The 16,935-nt window shown below is 39.1% G+C and overlaps 1 protein-coding gene across 4 annotated transcripts in view; it reads left to right on the forward strand.

Annotated features, from left to right (window-relative positions):
* The window catches only part of EPS8 (EGFR pathway substrate 8, signaling adaptor), a 125,141-nt gene that overhangs the window by 85,404 nt on the left and 22,802 nt on the right, over positions 1 to 16,935 (forward strand). For all 4 annotated transcript variants that reach the window (XM_077178134.1, XM_077178135.1, XM_077178133.1 and 1 more), the window contains 11 exons: positions 1,605 to 1,672; positions 3,661 to 3,822; positions 4,023 to 4,172; positions 6,430 to 6,512; positions 8,700 to 8,836; positions 9,437 to 9,510; positions 10,579 to 10,705; positions 11,061 to 11,149; positions 13,221 to 13,295; positions 13,898 to 14,046; positions 16,135 to 16,318. In XM_077178134.1, coding sequence (XP_077034249.1) covers positions 1,605 to 1,672; positions 3,661 to 3,822; positions 4,023 to 4,172; positions 6,430 to 6,512; positions 8,700 to 8,836; positions 9,437 to 9,510; positions 10,579 to 10,705; positions 11,061 to 11,149; positions 13,221 to 13,295; positions 13,898 to 14,046; positions 16,135 to 16,318 — 1,298 coding nt within the window. The remainder of the gene's footprint in view (positions 1 to 1,604; positions 1,673 to 3,660; positions 3,823 to 4,022; positions 4,173 to 6,429; positions 6,513 to 8,699; positions 8,837 to 9,436; positions 9,511 to 10,578; positions 10,706 to 11,060; positions 11,150 to 13,220; positions 13,296 to 13,897; positions 14,047 to 16,134; positions 16,319 to 16,935) is intronic.

Genomic DNA, 16,935 nt, shown 5'->3' on the forward strand with positions numbered 1-16,935 from the left:
AATGATCAAAGCTGATCCTCTGCCCTGGGATTTCAGAATAATGCATAATGAAAGCAAGATATCTATATTGAAATATTCACACACCTGGCTAAAATTTCTGATAATTTGTGGTATCCTTGCATTTGACTGTTTGCTCTGCACACTTCCCCTGCTGAAGCAAGGTGAGCAGCTGCTGTACAGGATTAGGATGGCTCTGCTGCCTCAGTGGCATTTGTCACCATGGGAGGGGGGCTTCAAGCCAGTGCTGCATCTCAGAAATTTGGTTTTTTGTGAAAATCACTGAGAAGGGAAGAGAGAATGCTGTGTTTATAAAATGTGACAAATGCTTCCACAAGTGACGTCTGAAAGTGAGGGCACTGCTGTCTTTGCACCTGGAATTCCTGCATGAAGGAGCCCTGGCCACAGAAGGGACCTTTGTAGGGGGGCTTTTATGGACTCCTCACTGCAGATCTCTAAATGTCACAGATCATATGGTTCATAGTATTTAGAATATTTTTTTATTTTGCAAAAGTAACTTAACCTTCCTGTCACCAAAATCACTTTTATTTTGCTTCCACCTACTCCAAGTGTGATGAAATTGATGTATTTCATATGTATGTTTTGTATATTCATCATATGAAAAGAAATCAAACCACCTATTTTACTTGATGATCAGAAATTGAGATTTTTAATGAAATACAGAAAAAAAATTTATCAATTTCCAGAGTTTCCCTAGACCTCTCTTGGCCATGTCACCTACTGACTTTTTCACAACAAAGCTCCTGGTCTTCCAGATCAGGCACTTAAGCAGTTTTAGTGAAAAAAACCCAAAACTTCCAAATGTTGCATTCAATTTTGTTCCACTAGAGTTGAAAAGTGTTCTTCAGTGTTCATCTAAATTCATTATTTTGTGGTGTGGGTGTGTGTTGTGTCTTCATCTTGCTTTTCCCCTTCCTTCCTTTCCTGGTTTAATGTCAATATACTGTACAGAGTAAAATGCACATAATGTTTCTGGTTTTGCAGCATTGTGTTTTGTTAGCTGAAAAATATTCCTGTTTTGAGATATTTTGGTGTGTTTATGTCTATTTCCATGCCTATTTCTACATTAGCAATTCAATGAATTGAATACTTCATGAAGAAATAAAGGATGAGTCAGGTCTTTTATTGTGTGTGTGCCTCTGTCCTCTTGCAGATTTAGCATGAGAATTATTTGTATATATCAGAAAATACTTTTGCTTTCAAGGATGCTCATACAGATACAGTGAGCCCGTGCTAGTTATCATACTGCTGCTACAGTGGCAAGGCAAAGATTTTAATAATCAGCCCTCCCAAGGCAGTGTTTGCAGTCAGAGCACTGCTCCCCTCCAGTGTCCTGCCCCACTGGATGAGATAAGTGGCTTTTTTGGGCACCCACCAGCTCCCTGCTAGCATTGCTGACGTAAAAATGGTCCTTGTGCTGGGCCATGTGGGGGTGGAGGTCTTTTCAGCTGAAATACAGAAATTAACCACAGCTTATCTCCTCTTCTCATGTATACAACTTGTCCAAAGTGTCTCTGAGAGGCAGTCAAGACACCAGGATAAGGCACTGAATGAATAATTATTCTTTCTTTTCCTCCCATCTGCAGAACAAAGGAAGAATTATGCACGAGACAGTGTCAGCAGCATATCTGAAACATCACAGTACCACGTGGAGGTGAGATGAGAGGGATACACCAATTACAGCTCTCAATTACATGTGGTTATTTTTGCCTACATGTGTTTTTTTTGAGGATATATAAGCTTGAAGGCACATTCGTCTTCCAAAATATCCCTCCAGCCTGGGGTCACTTCAGAGCAGATTACACTGAAATGTCTCAAATTCAGAGCAGATTACACTGAAATGTCTCAAATTCTCTGGCTTTGCCACAATGAGCTGAAATCTGGATGTGGAAGGATGTGTGCAAAGTTGTGTGTGGTTTGGCAGGCAGACAGGACTCCTCAACAGGGCATCAATTCCACACCTTGTGCTGCCCTGTCTCTGAACCTGGCTCCTTGCAAAGATGAGGCAGTGCTCAACAACCCTGGCAAGGCACACTGGGTGGTATTTAAAACTAATACTCTGATCAGATCTAATCAGCAGAAGTATCAGAATATTCATAAAGTGCTGAGCATTAAGCCCTCAGTGTCCCAGTGGGTGGAGTACAGGGTGGTTAAATACAGAATTAAATACTCTGCCTGCACTGAGTCTTCCCCAGTGTGAAGAGCAGAGTGTGTGCCTTGCTGTCTTAAGCTGCTTTGCAGAATTACTGCGTGCTGCTCTCATATTTAAAATATTCAGCAGGGTAAGCCTGAGTGCCTGTGTGTAGCCTGCTAAGCACTTTAGGATGCAATGCCTCCTTTTGGAGCCTTACTTTGGCTTTAACTTTCTCTTGCTGCCATCAGACCACTGCCAGGGGTTAAGTCAAGTCTTGCAAACACCACAGATCCTGGGCTCCATTTTGCTGGGTTTTAAATCATCTGTGAATTGTGAGATCATATGCAGAAGACTCCTAATTTCAAGTGCTTCAGTCCTACAATCAGCTTGCAGATGAATACCTGTCTTGGTTCTAATTGCCTGTGTATTATGTGTGCTTTCTTCATAACTGTTTTGGTCCTGTACTGGCATAACAATTAGTACTTGCATTTAGAATCTAAGCATTCCTGGGGAAGCAGCCAGTGCAGAGTTTGTTTCACTTTACTTTTAAATACTTTGATTAAATTCAGCTTACACCTACTTTCTTCTCTGTAATTACCATGTGCTGTTATCCTGTAATAGACGAAAGCACAGTAAATCCTTTTGTATTATTTTTGTTTTTTAAAGTTATTTAGAAGACAGATATGCAGGCATACATTAAATGTGGTTCAGCTTGAATGAGTGTTACCAGATCTTCAATTAGAATGTGAAGGTGGATTTATGCCTGAACAAAACGAAATAATTTTGTGGGTTTTCTTGCACAATTGGCATGCTGAAGGAGAAATTGCCACAGCCATAATGACAGGGAAGCTAGCTGAGGTGAAGTTTGTGAGGCACTATTTAGTTTCCAGGCCATTAACTGAATCTGGAGAATACTCCAAGATGATGGTGAGCAAAAATTGTTACAATTTTCTTCTGTGCTGCACAGAAAAGTGACCAGCCCATCCATAAGGTATCCCTGTCAGATCCAAGCCCATCCTGGTTGCCACCAGCAGGCTGCTGGCAGCTCTGGAAGAGATGAGGACACTCCAGGTCAGGGTGGTGGTGGAGCTACATTGGCAGGGAGCTTCTGGGAAGCCTCTGCTGGCACCTCCTGAATTCAGCTTGCCAAGAGAGAGACAGGTTTTCACTCCTGAAAAAGCTAATTAAAACTCGTGGTTTAATTCTAGCTTTGATACCTGGAGGATGTCAGAATGTGCCTTCAAATCTGACTGCTTACAGTAGTGAGGAAATGACAGTGGGTGTTAAAAAGCAAGCTACAAAAATAAGTTGACTTAAAATGACATTTTGGACTAAACATCCTTCCTCATGTCCTAGAGGAGGGCTCTGCCATATACAAAGGCACTTTTACTCATGAATAATTTGCATTGCTACTTGCTGATTTAAATATTAATTTAAATACTGGCACTCCTGAACAATAGGGAAAATTGCAATAGTAATTTCTTTTAAATGTACATTTTACTCACCAGCACTTGACCACCTTTGTTCTGGACCGAAAAGAGGCGATGATCACAGTGGATGATGGAATAAGGAAGCTGAAATTGTTGGATGCCAAAGGCAAAGTGTGGACTCAAGACATGATTCTTCAAGTGGATGACAAAGCTGTCAGCTTGGTGGACTTGGAATCAAAGGTAGGATCTGTGAGTGACAGTCTCATTTTCAGAGAGAGAGGAAAAGGGAGCGAGCAGAAAAACGATGTATGTGAGACTGAGGATTTTTATTAGCTTATTATCACTTTCCCTTTTTTGCTCATGCAGTTTTTCTGAGATCAGGACACTGTATAGTAAAGTGGCATTTTGTGTTTTCTTCTTTTTTTTCCCTCTTCTGACAGAATGAACTGGAGAATTTTCCTTTAAGCACAATTCAGCATTGCCAAGCTGTGATGAATGCATGCAACTACAACTCAATTCTTGCATTAATATGTAAAGAACCAACCCAAAACAAGCCTGATTTGCATCTTTTCCAGTGTGATGAAATTAAGGTAAGATAATAGTGGAGATCTGCTTGAACTTATTTGAATAGGGGAGATTGTATGATTTGACCAGCACAGTGGATAAAGATAAATGAGTTAATAGAAAATAATTCTTTACTTTTATTCTTGTAAATATGCTGTAAGTTTAATCCACTTATGATATCAGCACTACTTACAGTTAGTAAATCTAGTGTAGCATGTATTGCAAAGGAGTAATCTAATATTTAAGCTGACTCCTTAGTGCATGTTCAAATATATCTTTACTGTAAATATTGGTACTTGGACTCTACAGCTGCTAATTTGAGTTTGCAAATGTATAAAGCTCTGGAAAATGTCTATGGTTTACCTTCACACTTCTGAAAAAAGTGTTGTAAAATAATTTGACTTATCTCAAATTTATTTTATAATCTCCAAAGAGCTCATCTGAGCCCTGAGTCTTACCTACTCTTTCTGCTCTTTTTGTTACTGAGCAATTAAACATTCTCTACATTCTCACCTCTCTGCATCTCTGCTCTGCTGGAGAGATCTTGAAAGGGAAAATATTCCTTGCAGGAGGGGCAAAACAAGGAAAGAGATTGCTTGTCTCTGATGAAAATATTGCCTTCAAGTGTAAATTATTTTTTATTGTATTCTGCAATATTTCTTTATTTCTGAGGTTATAAATTTTAATTCTGTTAGTTACTCTCTGTAATTCCAGTTGATAATTTCAAGGGGATTTCTTAATTCCTTTGTAGTAGTTTGTATTACTGTCTTGAAACAACAGATTGTTAAATCACACTGTGGAACAATTTTGGAATTAGCATGGTGAGAGCAGTGTGAGGATGATTAGTTACTGTGTGATTTGTTGCACAGAATTTGCTGTTTTAAAGGAAAAGTGGGATCCTGTCAGAAGTTCAGGGATTATTGCGTTAAATAATGCAGGGATCCCTTTTGAGGAGTGTTTGGACCCAGCTTCTCATGTGTAGAGTTGGTCTCCCTTCATTTTTGAAGTTGTTCTTCTGTGTAGATATAAAAATGTAGAGTAGCTAAGCATGACTTGGAAGTCCAGTATCTCCCTTTGTTCTGAAGTATTGTGTGATTCTGTGGTCATACCCTGGGCTCTTTCCTTACTCATGAAACTTTTCTGGTTTTGAAAGTTTAGGTCTTTCTCTGTTGGCTTTTTCCTGCTTTTATTTGAAGTTACAAGCAACTCCAGGAGCCTCTGCAATAAAAAATACTTAAAATCAATACTATTTCGGGCATTCTAACATTTTATAGGCAAGAAAAAAATTAAATAGTAAATACCAAGAGTGTTGGATTAATGGACTTCTTTTGGTTTTAAGTTCCTCTGGTCCCCTAAAGTATTTTCTATTGATTCTGCAAACTTGAAATATCCTATCTATTCTATAGTGCAATCCATTATAGCCTGAAAAGTCCTGTAATCCCCTGTAATCCTAAATTCAACAATGTCTTCTGGTCCTAGCAGAAGTCACATATTCCTCCCAAAAAGGTACACACTTCTGCATGGTGAGGGTGCTAGGAAAGACATGATCCTTGCAGAGTGAGCTAGACACTGACAGATTTGGGCTGTGACAGCCTTTGCAGGAAATTAATTTGTCAGCTGAAGACATGTAACAGAGCATTCTAAATCCTGTGAGAAGCCATGACCTATTTAATGCAAGATCTATTAAAATAATACTTTAGACATGCATCAAAATTTCACTTGTGGGGCCACTGGTAGAGGCAGGCTGCACTTGTGGAGTGTCAGGAAGGTACAGATTAGGGAATCTTGTGAAAAATTCATCTTCTGTCACATCAAAGAGAAATTGGAGGCTGTCATTATTTCTAAAAGGAAATTGAATCATGACAAGTTACTCTCTTAATGCTTATGCTGCTGCCATCTATAGTAGTTTTGCTGCTTCTATATTTAGTAGATTTTCTTTTTATAGTCCAAGACAAACAAAATACTTGAGACAACCAAAAATTATGTATGCAGAGGGAAAAAGTAGCTTATGCAATAGTGGTTGACTTGAGATAATTACAGCTGTTCAGACAAATTTGGTGTCTAGATGATGTTCTTGTGTGATGATAATGCTTGATGCTGGAGTAGTGACAAAAATACCAACTCCCAGATTTTATTCTGTTCTTTTTTGTGGTTTATGCAAAAAATAATTTGTCCCAGTGCTTTTAAATAAATGAGATTTGATCAGGTATTCTCTGTCTAAAGGTGAGATATTTATTTCAAAGAGTAGCTGATTCCTGATGTTTCCTGCTCCTGTCTCCTTAGGCTACCCTTATTCATGAAGATATTGAAAGTGCAATCAGTGACAGCAAAAGTGGGAAGCAAAAGAAGAGGCTTGAGACACTGAGGTAAGAATCCAACTTCTTGGCAGTGTATAGGATTATCAGTGTCACAGCATTCAGAAGCTCTCCAGGTCTGCCTGCTGTCTTTTGGGGTTTTGTGGGGGGCTTGAGCTTTTTTCCTTCTAGCTAATAATATACTTCCAAAGCCATGTGTATTAAAGCCATCTCTTGCTTTAATAATTTTCTTATGTTCTGTTCAATTTATAGTGTCAGTTTTACCTTTCCCAGTTCCACCTTTGTGATAGGAACAGCTGAGAGCAATTCCACTTGCCAGAGAATGTCATTGCATGTCTCAGCTCTGCATATGGGTCAAGTAGTTCAGAATTTAAATTAAAAACCAGAAATTCCCCATATCTCTAAGTAAATAATATTATGCTAAAAGGTTTTGGGACCTGAAGATGTTAAATAAAACAGCAACTGAAGATTGAATAATCTTCCTGCCTGCCTGTTTAATGATGCTGAAGACTTCTTGTTTCCCTGGTAGCAAAATCTCTGCCAGTTGGAAAATGTGAGGGAAAGAATCTGTTGGGTTCAGAGAAGATTAATACAGAAATGAGAGGTAGCGAACAGAGGCATAAAAGCAAAGGCACAAATATATCAGAAACTGAATGGTGATGGTAGTAGCTTGTTAGAAATTCAGTGTAACTGATGCTGATAGTATCTCTCAATAATAATTGTGCTCAGATAGATAACTCTCTGCTGGACAAAAATTAGAATGAATGTATAATGGTTCTGGATACCTGTTAAATTCTCATGTACAACGTACAAAGATTTCCTATAGCAAGGGGCACTCCTAGAAAAACAAAAGAGACCCTGAACTGTGTCTAATTCTATTTGCAGGTTTAAAATTAAATAAATAGACTTTACCATTTATGGGACTGTTGCAAGCCAGGTAGAAGCACTGAGAGGCAATCCAGAGGGACTCAAACACATTCGATGTGCTGGGAAACTAATGAGATTTAATTGGCAAAAGAATGTAGGTCAATACATCTGTTGGGACAAATAATCTGAGATATCAATCTCTGAGGGCTCTGAGGCCCAGAGGTCAAACGTGGGTGGCAGCTGAGTGCTGGCTCCTCCTTGTTGGCTCATGTGCCTGCAGGGTTTGGGTCACAGGGAGGGACCCTCCTGCCTCACTGAGCCTCTGAGGCATCATTGAGGCGCTACAAGGTTGTTGAGGAGTGAAAGGGGACTGGAGGAAGGAAAGGCAAAAGAAATTTATATATTTATTTATTTATTTAATTTTAAACTTAAAAATGATTATTTATAATTATTTATTATGATCATTTATTATAATTATTATTATTGTTATTATATTACTATTATTATTATTACTACTACTGCTGCTACTACTACTATTTGCTGTTCAAAGTCCAAACAACACTTGATGTTTTGTGGTCTTGTTGAATGCTGTGAACAAGATGAGTTTATAAAAGGTGAATTTAAGGTGAAGAACTAGTTTTTGAATAGAGCTCTGGGAAAGGAATGGGGGATATGTATGACAGGAGCCACTGCGATTTTTTTTGTCTGTTGTTATCAACAGACTGAAGAATGAATTCAAACACCCCTTTCCTTACAGCATTTAAAACTACAGTAAGAACTGGAAAATTGCAGGTAGTGCAATCCATGATATTGATGTGTTTGTATTGAGAGTGGAGGAACAGACCCCTGTTAGAGAACAAATCAGCCAGTGAACTTGGTTTTGTTGGCAGGGTTTTAAGCAAAAGGTGGTTGACAACTGGCCAGACTTAGGGGACCAGATACTTGATTTGTCATGGCTGAAAGGTAGCTCCAAACCTTCCAATTTCCTCTCATACAAGAGACAAGTCCCACCCTTACAACTGCACAGGCTGGTAAAAATGCCACTCAATAATGCCAAGGCACTGAATTTATCCATGTGAGCTGGCAGGTCTCCTCACGTTCTTTGGCACTGCTTGGGGACTTCCCAGGAGACAAAGATTTGCTCACTCCCTGGTGGAGTGGGTTTCCTGGAGTGGATTTGTGCTGTGTTTAACTTATTTACACATCATGGTCTGGAGTTTAACATATTTACACATCTGGCTTGCTTACTTGGCAAGCCCATATCATGCTGTGCAGTCCTTGTGAAGCCTCCTCGATTCCTCTGACCCAGCACTGGAGAACAGAACTTTTATCCTTCCAGTGTCACTCGTGGGCTTTCTCCTGTCCCTCTAGGATGATCTCCAAAGCTGACAGTGCCATTCCCCCACCCCCTCGGGCCCCTGCCCCCGTGCCCCCGGGGACCATCACCCAGGTGGACGTGCGGAGCCGCGTGGCAGCGTGGTCGGCGTGGGCCTCGGAGCAGGGGGACTGTGAGTATTCCTGGGGCTGTGCCACACACAGTGGGGCCTGGAGTGGATTTTTATGGTGCTTGCTAGCAACAGAAGGAGTTTGGAAAGGCCACGTTCACGATGGCAGGAGTGGTTGGGCAAGGTCAGCCCTCTGCCCTCGCTGCGAGCAGATTTTCCCAGTTGAGTTTGAAATGCCCCAAGCCGCTGCTGCCTGATCTGGGGACAAAGATCTGCCATAATCTGATTTGTCATTTCCTTGCATTTACCCATTTTCTGGATCTCTGTTCAGGGCTGCTTTTACTTGTGCTGGGTGAGGGTTCCAGATTTTGATCTGGGCTATTCAGTGAAGACTTTAAAATACTTGTGCAATAAACTTCATTTATGCAGTTAAGTAGACTGAAAGCAGGTACAGAAGCTTTTTTTTGTGAGCCTGGACAGGATCAGGCATTAAGGTGCAAAATTTTCAGCCTGTATGGAGTCCTTGCAAAGGGAATGGCAGAGTTTTGTCCATCTTTTCTTACAGTAGTGTAATTCAAAGCATAAACTGTATAGAAATTGTTATGTACTAATATATTAATCCCATATATATGCATGTCTTATTCTCTTCTCCCCTCTTTGCAGATGAAAAGCACAGACAATACCATGAGCAGGAAGAAACAGCAGAGATGATAGCAGCCAGGATTGACAGAGATGTTGTAAGTGAGGAGCTACAAATGATGCTGCTTCATGTCTGTGAGATTTTGCAGCTCTCCTTTGTGGGAAAACCTTTCTCCACATGGGAAATTCAGTTCTGCAGAAAAGCTTTCCAAACAGCCTCTGCTTGTTGTGGTAGTTCTAAAATGAACGGGTGACAGTTTCTTTTCTTAATATTAGTTTTTAAAAGGAAAGAAAAATATACTGAATGTTGGTTAAAAGTTTTCTGCTGTGAAGAGATGGAAGTATAAATTATAATTTTTGAAGTAGACTGACTTCAGCAAACTATGGAAGGATAAAAAATTCCATCAATTTAGCAGGACTTGGGTATGTGTAACATCTGTAAAAGAAACATGGTCATTTCAGAAGACAGGTGGACCCTTTTTATTTTCAACTTAAAGCATTCCTGTATATAACCAACAATATTTGGCATGTTCTATGGTATATGCAGGATCAAATATTGCCCCATGTGTCATTTGTAACTTTCTACTTCTCCACTCTGCTGTTGCCCTCAGCAACACCAGAGAGTCCTGATAAAAGCATGTTGGGACCTGCTGGGTTGGTGTCTTTGTGTTTTCCTCTGGGGTTCATTCATTCTTCTCCAGTCACTCTTTGAAATCAATTCTTCAAAGAGCACTTCTCCACAAACAGCTTAATTTGTAGAGAGCTTCACCAAATAGTTTAATACTTAGTACAAAAGGAGATTATGAAGTTATATTCTTTATGAAAATGCTGTCCATTCAAATAATTTCAATTTTTTTTGTGTGCTCTCAGCAAAAATGTAATATGGAAGTGTAATTGCAATCTGAGCTGAACTATCTTGCTACACATAATTAAAAAACTTCCAGTGGGCCTATGTTTTTAAAAAAATTAAAATTTAAAATACTTTACAGGTATTTAAAAACTGTATTTAAAAATTTAAAAACACAAGGAACCTAAATATGGAATGTTCCAGCATGGACTTTGTTCCAAGGATGCTGTTGGTGTCTGGGAGTCTGGATATTTCAATTTCTGGAGTATTTCTGCTATAGATTCTGTAGAGTGCCAGTTACCTTTCTTTTCTCCTACAGCAAATTCTGAACCATATTTTGGATGACATAGAATATTTTGTTACCAAACTGCAAAAAGCTGCTGAAGCATTTGCTGAACTTTCAAAGAGGAAGAAAACTAAGAAAAGTAAAAAGAAAGGACCTGGAGGTAAGAGTTGATACTGCACATACTTCTGTTTCTCTCAGGACCATTGAAGGAACTAGGAAATGTCTTTTTGTGTAGTTTTTCTTAATCAGTGTAGCAATTTTCTCTCAATTTGAGCACAAAAGTTCCTGTGCAGGATATGCTTAGAGGGAAATCTATTAAAATTAATTGCTTGAAATGAGTGGGGAATGACTAATTAGAGATGTGACCACAGAAACGCTCCTGCCTTGGTTCTATATTTACAAAATTCTGTAAGATGGCAAATTTATTATGTATTTTGTTGTTTGCTATATCTGGAATGTTTATGGAAGCTATAGACATATAAATGGGTGTATAAAAATCTCATTTTTTTCACCAGAGGGTGTTCTTACTCTCCGTGCAAAGCCGCCTCCTCCAGATGAATTTGTTGACTGCTTCCAAAAATTCAAGCATGGCTTCAATCTCCTGGTAAGTGATAGCAGCTAGTCTGAGATGTGAGATTAGACCAGGGCTGGCCACCTCTGGGCTAGCTTGGCCTCTGAGCTTTGGGATGCTGCTGCTCAGGTTCTCCACACATTGACTAGATGAGCATGTTTGGTGTTCAGCATCATTGTGTTTCTTGCTTTCCTGGTTCTTGAAAGCCTTTGACTTGGGAAATTTGATTTTGAGTCATGAAAGGATTCCTAGGAAGGTCTGTGGGGCCTCACAGCTCTGTTGTGTGTTTGCCAGCATCACCAGCTGTGGCCTTTGATTTTATTCAGCCATGCCCATCAGACTTGCTGTGCTGGTTGCCATCATTACCCAGGATCTTCCAGCCTCAGAACGTTCCATCCAACAAATTTCTCTCTCTTTAGAGGTTCTCAATAAGCAGAGATGATAATTCAAGAGCTTTCTGCTGGCATCTCCTCCTCTGCAAGTGGCAGTGTCCTGTTCAAGGGAGGCAGCACGTGGGGCACCCTCACAGTGTTAAAGTTCTGACCTTAAGGGATTGCTGGTTTGAGGGAGGATACGTATCCTGGAACATGCTCATCTTTCTCAGTAAAAGATGTAATGTCCAGGGGTTTTTTTTCCATTCTTTTTGCTACATTCTGCATTTAATTAGTTTTTTTTACTCAAGAACAATTTGTGCATCTTTGAATCTTTTCTGTGCAGAAGAAGTCACAGCTCTTGTTTGGATGCTCAGCAACCTGGGACCTGGTTCTGGTGTTTCTTTTGAGGAGTTGTGCTGTGCCAATGCTTTAACAATGCTTTAACAATGCTTTAACAATTCTTTACTTCAGCATCTTTGCAGAAACAGCAAAAGCCTGAAGTTTGTACTTTGTGTCAGTCAAGGAGAACTGTATAAAATGAAGAATCTGCTTTAAAAAGAAAAGGAGTAGCTAGAAGAATAAAATTTTCAGGTAGAATAGAAATTGTTTTAAAGCCTCATGCTGGAAGCTTCTAGAAATTCCTACCATCTGTCAAAAAGCTTTAGATAGACTGGGACTGGGTTGTTATGGCTGAGGAACAATGTTTAGGAAGTTATTAGAAGCAAAATCACATCCTCCTCCTTTCTTCATTTGGAGGGACAGTTGGATGTAAAAGCAGAACAAGGGCAGCCAAAAGCAGTTTGAGGAACAGATGGCAAGATGCAACAGAAACTACTACAACTCTTTAAAGCACATTTGGGCTTCTTATTTCTGGAGCTCACAAAGCCAATGGGTGATCAGTATATAAAAGAAATTCTCCAAGAAGGTCTATCAGTGAATTTAAATGGTATGGGGGTTTTAGAATTTTTTTTTTTTAATGGTGGTGTTTGCTCATAGCTGGATTTGATGATCTCAGAGGTTTTTCATAGGAATATCTTATTATAACAGATAAAGTGATAGAGGAAGTTCGCTATTGATAATGTGATAGTGATGGACTGGCATGGAAAAATCTCATATATAAAACAAATCAGAACAAAATGTTGATGTAATAGAGATTCCTGGGAGACGGACATCTGTGTTCAGTGTGATCAACCAAGCAAATGGTAAAAGCCATCAGGGAAAAAAAGACAACAGAACATTAACAAAGAGCATCAATATGCCATTATGCTACCTGGCCTGATATTTTTGGCAGTGTAGCAAAATTGAAGAAGTTCCAGAGTGGACAAGAATGCTTGGAGGAATTACTTCAGCTTGGAAAAGACCAGATTTAGGAACAATGTAATAAGTCTGCAGATGGTTATGAGCATTGCTAGAAAAAGTGAGCTGAGAAGGACAATTTAGTTTTATTTGGAAAGTTTGCAGAACACTACTGAAAGTAAGAGGTGTCAGATTTCCAAAGGAGATGCCTCTTCACAAAACATGTCATTTGGTTGTGGAACTTCTTGTTTTGCACAATAGGTGCTAAAATATGCATGGAGTCAGGAGCAGTGGGATGGATGAACACTTGCACTTAGTGGGTGTTGCAGGCCAAGCACTGGGCTTAGGAGGACCGTGACCATTCTAATATGAAGTATTTATTGTCTTAACAGTCAAATGTTTTTTAAAATGTACTATTTGTTTGATTCTTTCAGGCCAAGTTGAAGTTCCATATCCAGAATCCTAGTGCAGCTGATCTGGTCCATTTTCTCTTTACCCCACTACATATGGTAAGGTTTTACAGTTTTCTAAGTGCTTCCCTTCAGAACTCTTGTATTTATATGCTCTGCAGCCTTTTCAATGATAACAACATTGAAATGTTTTGTCCTTGGACAATAAGTAAGGAGAAATGTTTGTATCTCAGGATGAGGTTTCCTTTAGAAAATAATTTATATTATTTTCTGCACATTTTCCCTTCTATTAAATGTATTTATTTAAATAATCTATAGCCTCATGTTACACTTTGCCATTATAATCTTTAATTAACAATAAAAAATTGAGGTTCTCTACATAATGCAGGAGGAGAGTTGGAACCATATTTAATGGTAGTATGTGAGGCTTTGATCAGTAAAGCAAAAATAACATTGACCAGAGTGTGTCTGAACAAAAAATGGTTGGTGACCAGAACAACAGCTCTCCAGCAATAAATAGTTTATTTAATTTATGTGACATCAAGACACACTGTTAGATTCTCAGAGGGGTTTTTACTTCTGGGGGGTGTTTTTATGAGTAATGACTGTTACCTAGCAGCACTGTAGGTAACATAAATTCGCAGTTACCTCCTTACTGACAATGTGTGTTTTCCTGGCATGATTTTAATCCTTGGGTTTAGGTGGTGCAGACAACAGGAGGGCCAGAGCTTGCCAGCACAGTGCTCAGCCCCCTGCTGACAAAAGACACCATAGACTTCCTGCGATACACTGTCACCAGTGAGGAGGGACAGCTGTGGATGTCCCTGGGGGATTCGTGGACCAAAGCCAGGTGAGAAAAAAATCTTCAGGTTTTAGAGAATCTTCAGGCTTTTTAGAATTTTCTCTAAATTTTTTAGAATTTTTTAGATTTTTTTTTCTAATTTTTTAGAATTTTCTCTTAATTTTCTCTAAAAGTTTATCAACAGGGTCTTAACCAGGTTATCCAGTCCCCCAATAAATTCAATAATACTTTGGTAGGATTTGGACTCTTGAGAACTGTTCTTTAAGGGTTTTGGAAAGGAACTCTCTAGCTTTGCTGGGATTTGGGATCCCAAGGAGAGACAAAATGCATAAAGAATTTTTTTTTTTTTGTCAGTGGTATCCAGAACCTCTTGACATAATCTTCTGTAGTATCTTTTTTCTGAACTGTCCCTTGCATGTTTCCAGTTATTTTCACCATTATTTTTCCAGCCCATATATCTGGACTTCATTAAAAAACAATTTGGAGATGCAATAAAGAGTGAGACAATATTAAATAATAGCTACAAATGTCTGTTTTCAATTTTCAATAATTATGAAAAGGTAAAAATTTGAAATGTCTTTAGTTCTTGAAATGCATCATAATGCTATGAAAATGTTTGTAATTATAACACAAATATTTGTTGACTGAACTGTGCCACATGTGCATACCTTATGCATTGCATTTAATGGATTCACTGTTATGATTTATCTCAGCTGAAAGTTAACTTCTTTATTTGAAGAAATAAAAGTTAATTTTTTATTTGTTGGGTTAAAATTCTGTAGTTTGAAATTCGGTGAATTGAACATGCATAAGAAAAATATTAAATTAACTAACTGCATTTTGACTATAATATGTGGCAGATAAGTACATTTGATGATGATGAAGTATGCAATCACTTGGGCTGGAAATGCAGCATGTTTTTTGTTTCTTTTCATCCTTGCTCTTAAATTTCAAATTAGAACACAAATGTCTACCAGATGGATATTTTTTTACTAATTATTTTATTAATTATTTGGTTGATTGAAATCTGTAGAATGTAAGGAAGGCTGCATGGAAATGGCAAAGCAATGGGCTCCTTGTCTTGGGAACTACTCCATTTGTTTAGTCCATCCTGAAAAGAGGGAAATGGAGAGAGAAATGGGTGGTGTTTGGTAGTGAAGAATGAAGCACTTAATGTAGTTGGCTGATCTGTGCACATTAGAATTGATGGTGAGATTGATCTCAGTATCCAGAGGTACCCTGGGGTGGGATGTAGCAGGAGAGGGGAATGATAAAATCAGGGATTACTGACCAGCCCTAACAGGCTAGGAATTGCACACTGCTCATGTGACTGGCACATTTGTCCCTTGATTTTGGGCAGTGTCAGCAACGAGCCTGTTAAAAGACTGTGATGTACATTTCTGTTTCTGCTTCTACTGTGAAGACACAGCAATTTATATTGTGGGACAGATATGCATGGTGCAAAAGCAGAGTAGGACAGCGTTAATTTAGGTATTTGGTATTACAACAGAGATTATCTCAGAGGTGTTTCATAGTGGAACTCTGAAAAGTAGTACAGTATTTTATAAATATTAATCTGGACCATAAAACAGCCAATGTGATGATAATTCTTGTGCCCTGGAGCATGTGGGGTTTATGTCTGTAAATTTATTGTTTGGTTTTTTTTGGTTTTGGTGTAGCTAGGCCCCCTAGGCTTCCATGTTTCATACCTGCTTCCAGGTGTTCTTGCAATGCTGGCTGTTTCTCTGGAGTCTTCTGTTTGTGCTTTCACAGAAATAGTGCATTGCAATATTTCCCCCACGTCTCAACATTAAAACAAGTCCTAGATTTGTTTTGATTGATTCTTCTAGTACCCATCTTTGCTATAAGGTAGAAGTTTGCTGTGTTTAAGCACTGATGTGTCCTTACAGAAGCAGCAAACTCCTTCTGCAGGGCACTGCAGGGAGGATAGCTGAGGTAAATAAATGTGTTCTGCTGATCCTCCCTGTTCTAGCATGATTCTGCCTCTACTACAATCCCAGCCTCTCCTCTATGCTAATAAAAATACTGAAGCATTTCAATTTCTATAAATTGGACCTTATTAAACCAGCATTTGTGTGGCCCTTGACACAGACTTGTGATTTGCTTTTCCCACAGAGCTGAATGGCCAAAAGACCATTTTATCCCCCCGTACGTGCCCCGTTTCAGAAATGGTTGGGAGCCTCCTTTGCTGAACTTCATGGGAGCTCCAAAGGAGCAGGAGCTCAACCATTTGGCTGAGTCTGTGGCAAACGTGGCAGAGCAACAGAGGAAGCAAGAGATGAAAAGACTGTCCAGTGAGGTAAGTTACTGCAGAAGTGTGTATCACATCACATATGTGCTTGTGATAAAGTATGACTATTTTCCCTAGTTAAAATCCATAATGATATTAACTATTGCTCATTTTTTGCACTTTTTCATGGACTATAGCCATATTCAGTGAAGGTATGACATGCATGAGCTCTTGCAATAGAGTGATAATTTTCCTCCATTACTGTTGGCTGGCCTAGAGCTTTGTGGCTTGTGTTGTACATCCAGAACAGAAGCTCTGAGCAGTTTTTCTGTGCAGGGTATTTTAAAGCAGCTCAGCCATTGTTTATAAGTTGTGTTGCTGTGGTGACAGCTGAGAGATGACACAGCCCTTGCCCCAGAGATCTGCTTTTCTCCAGAGCATCCACTACAATATTAATGCAGTGGCACGACTCGGGATAGAAATTCTTTTATTCTCATCCTTTTGATCTCCGCGTTTACCAACTTGAAATGCAGAAGTTATTAACTTTTCATGGCAGAACTGTGAGCACCTGAGGATGGGGGTGTGGTATTTGCTGAGTCCCCAGGACAAAGGAGGAAATTATTGAATCTGACTCCATGTTCTTAGAAGACTAATTTATTATTTTATGATATTATATTATATTAAAG

The sequence above is a fragment of the Agelaius phoeniceus genome, chromosome 5 (genome assembly GCF_051311805.1).
Source record: "Agelaius phoeniceus isolate bAgePho1 chromosome 5, bAgePho1.hap1, whole genome shotgun sequence".
Lineage (NCBI taxonomy): Eukaryota > Metazoa > Chordata > Aves > Passeriformes > Icteridae > Agelaius > Agelaius phoeniceus.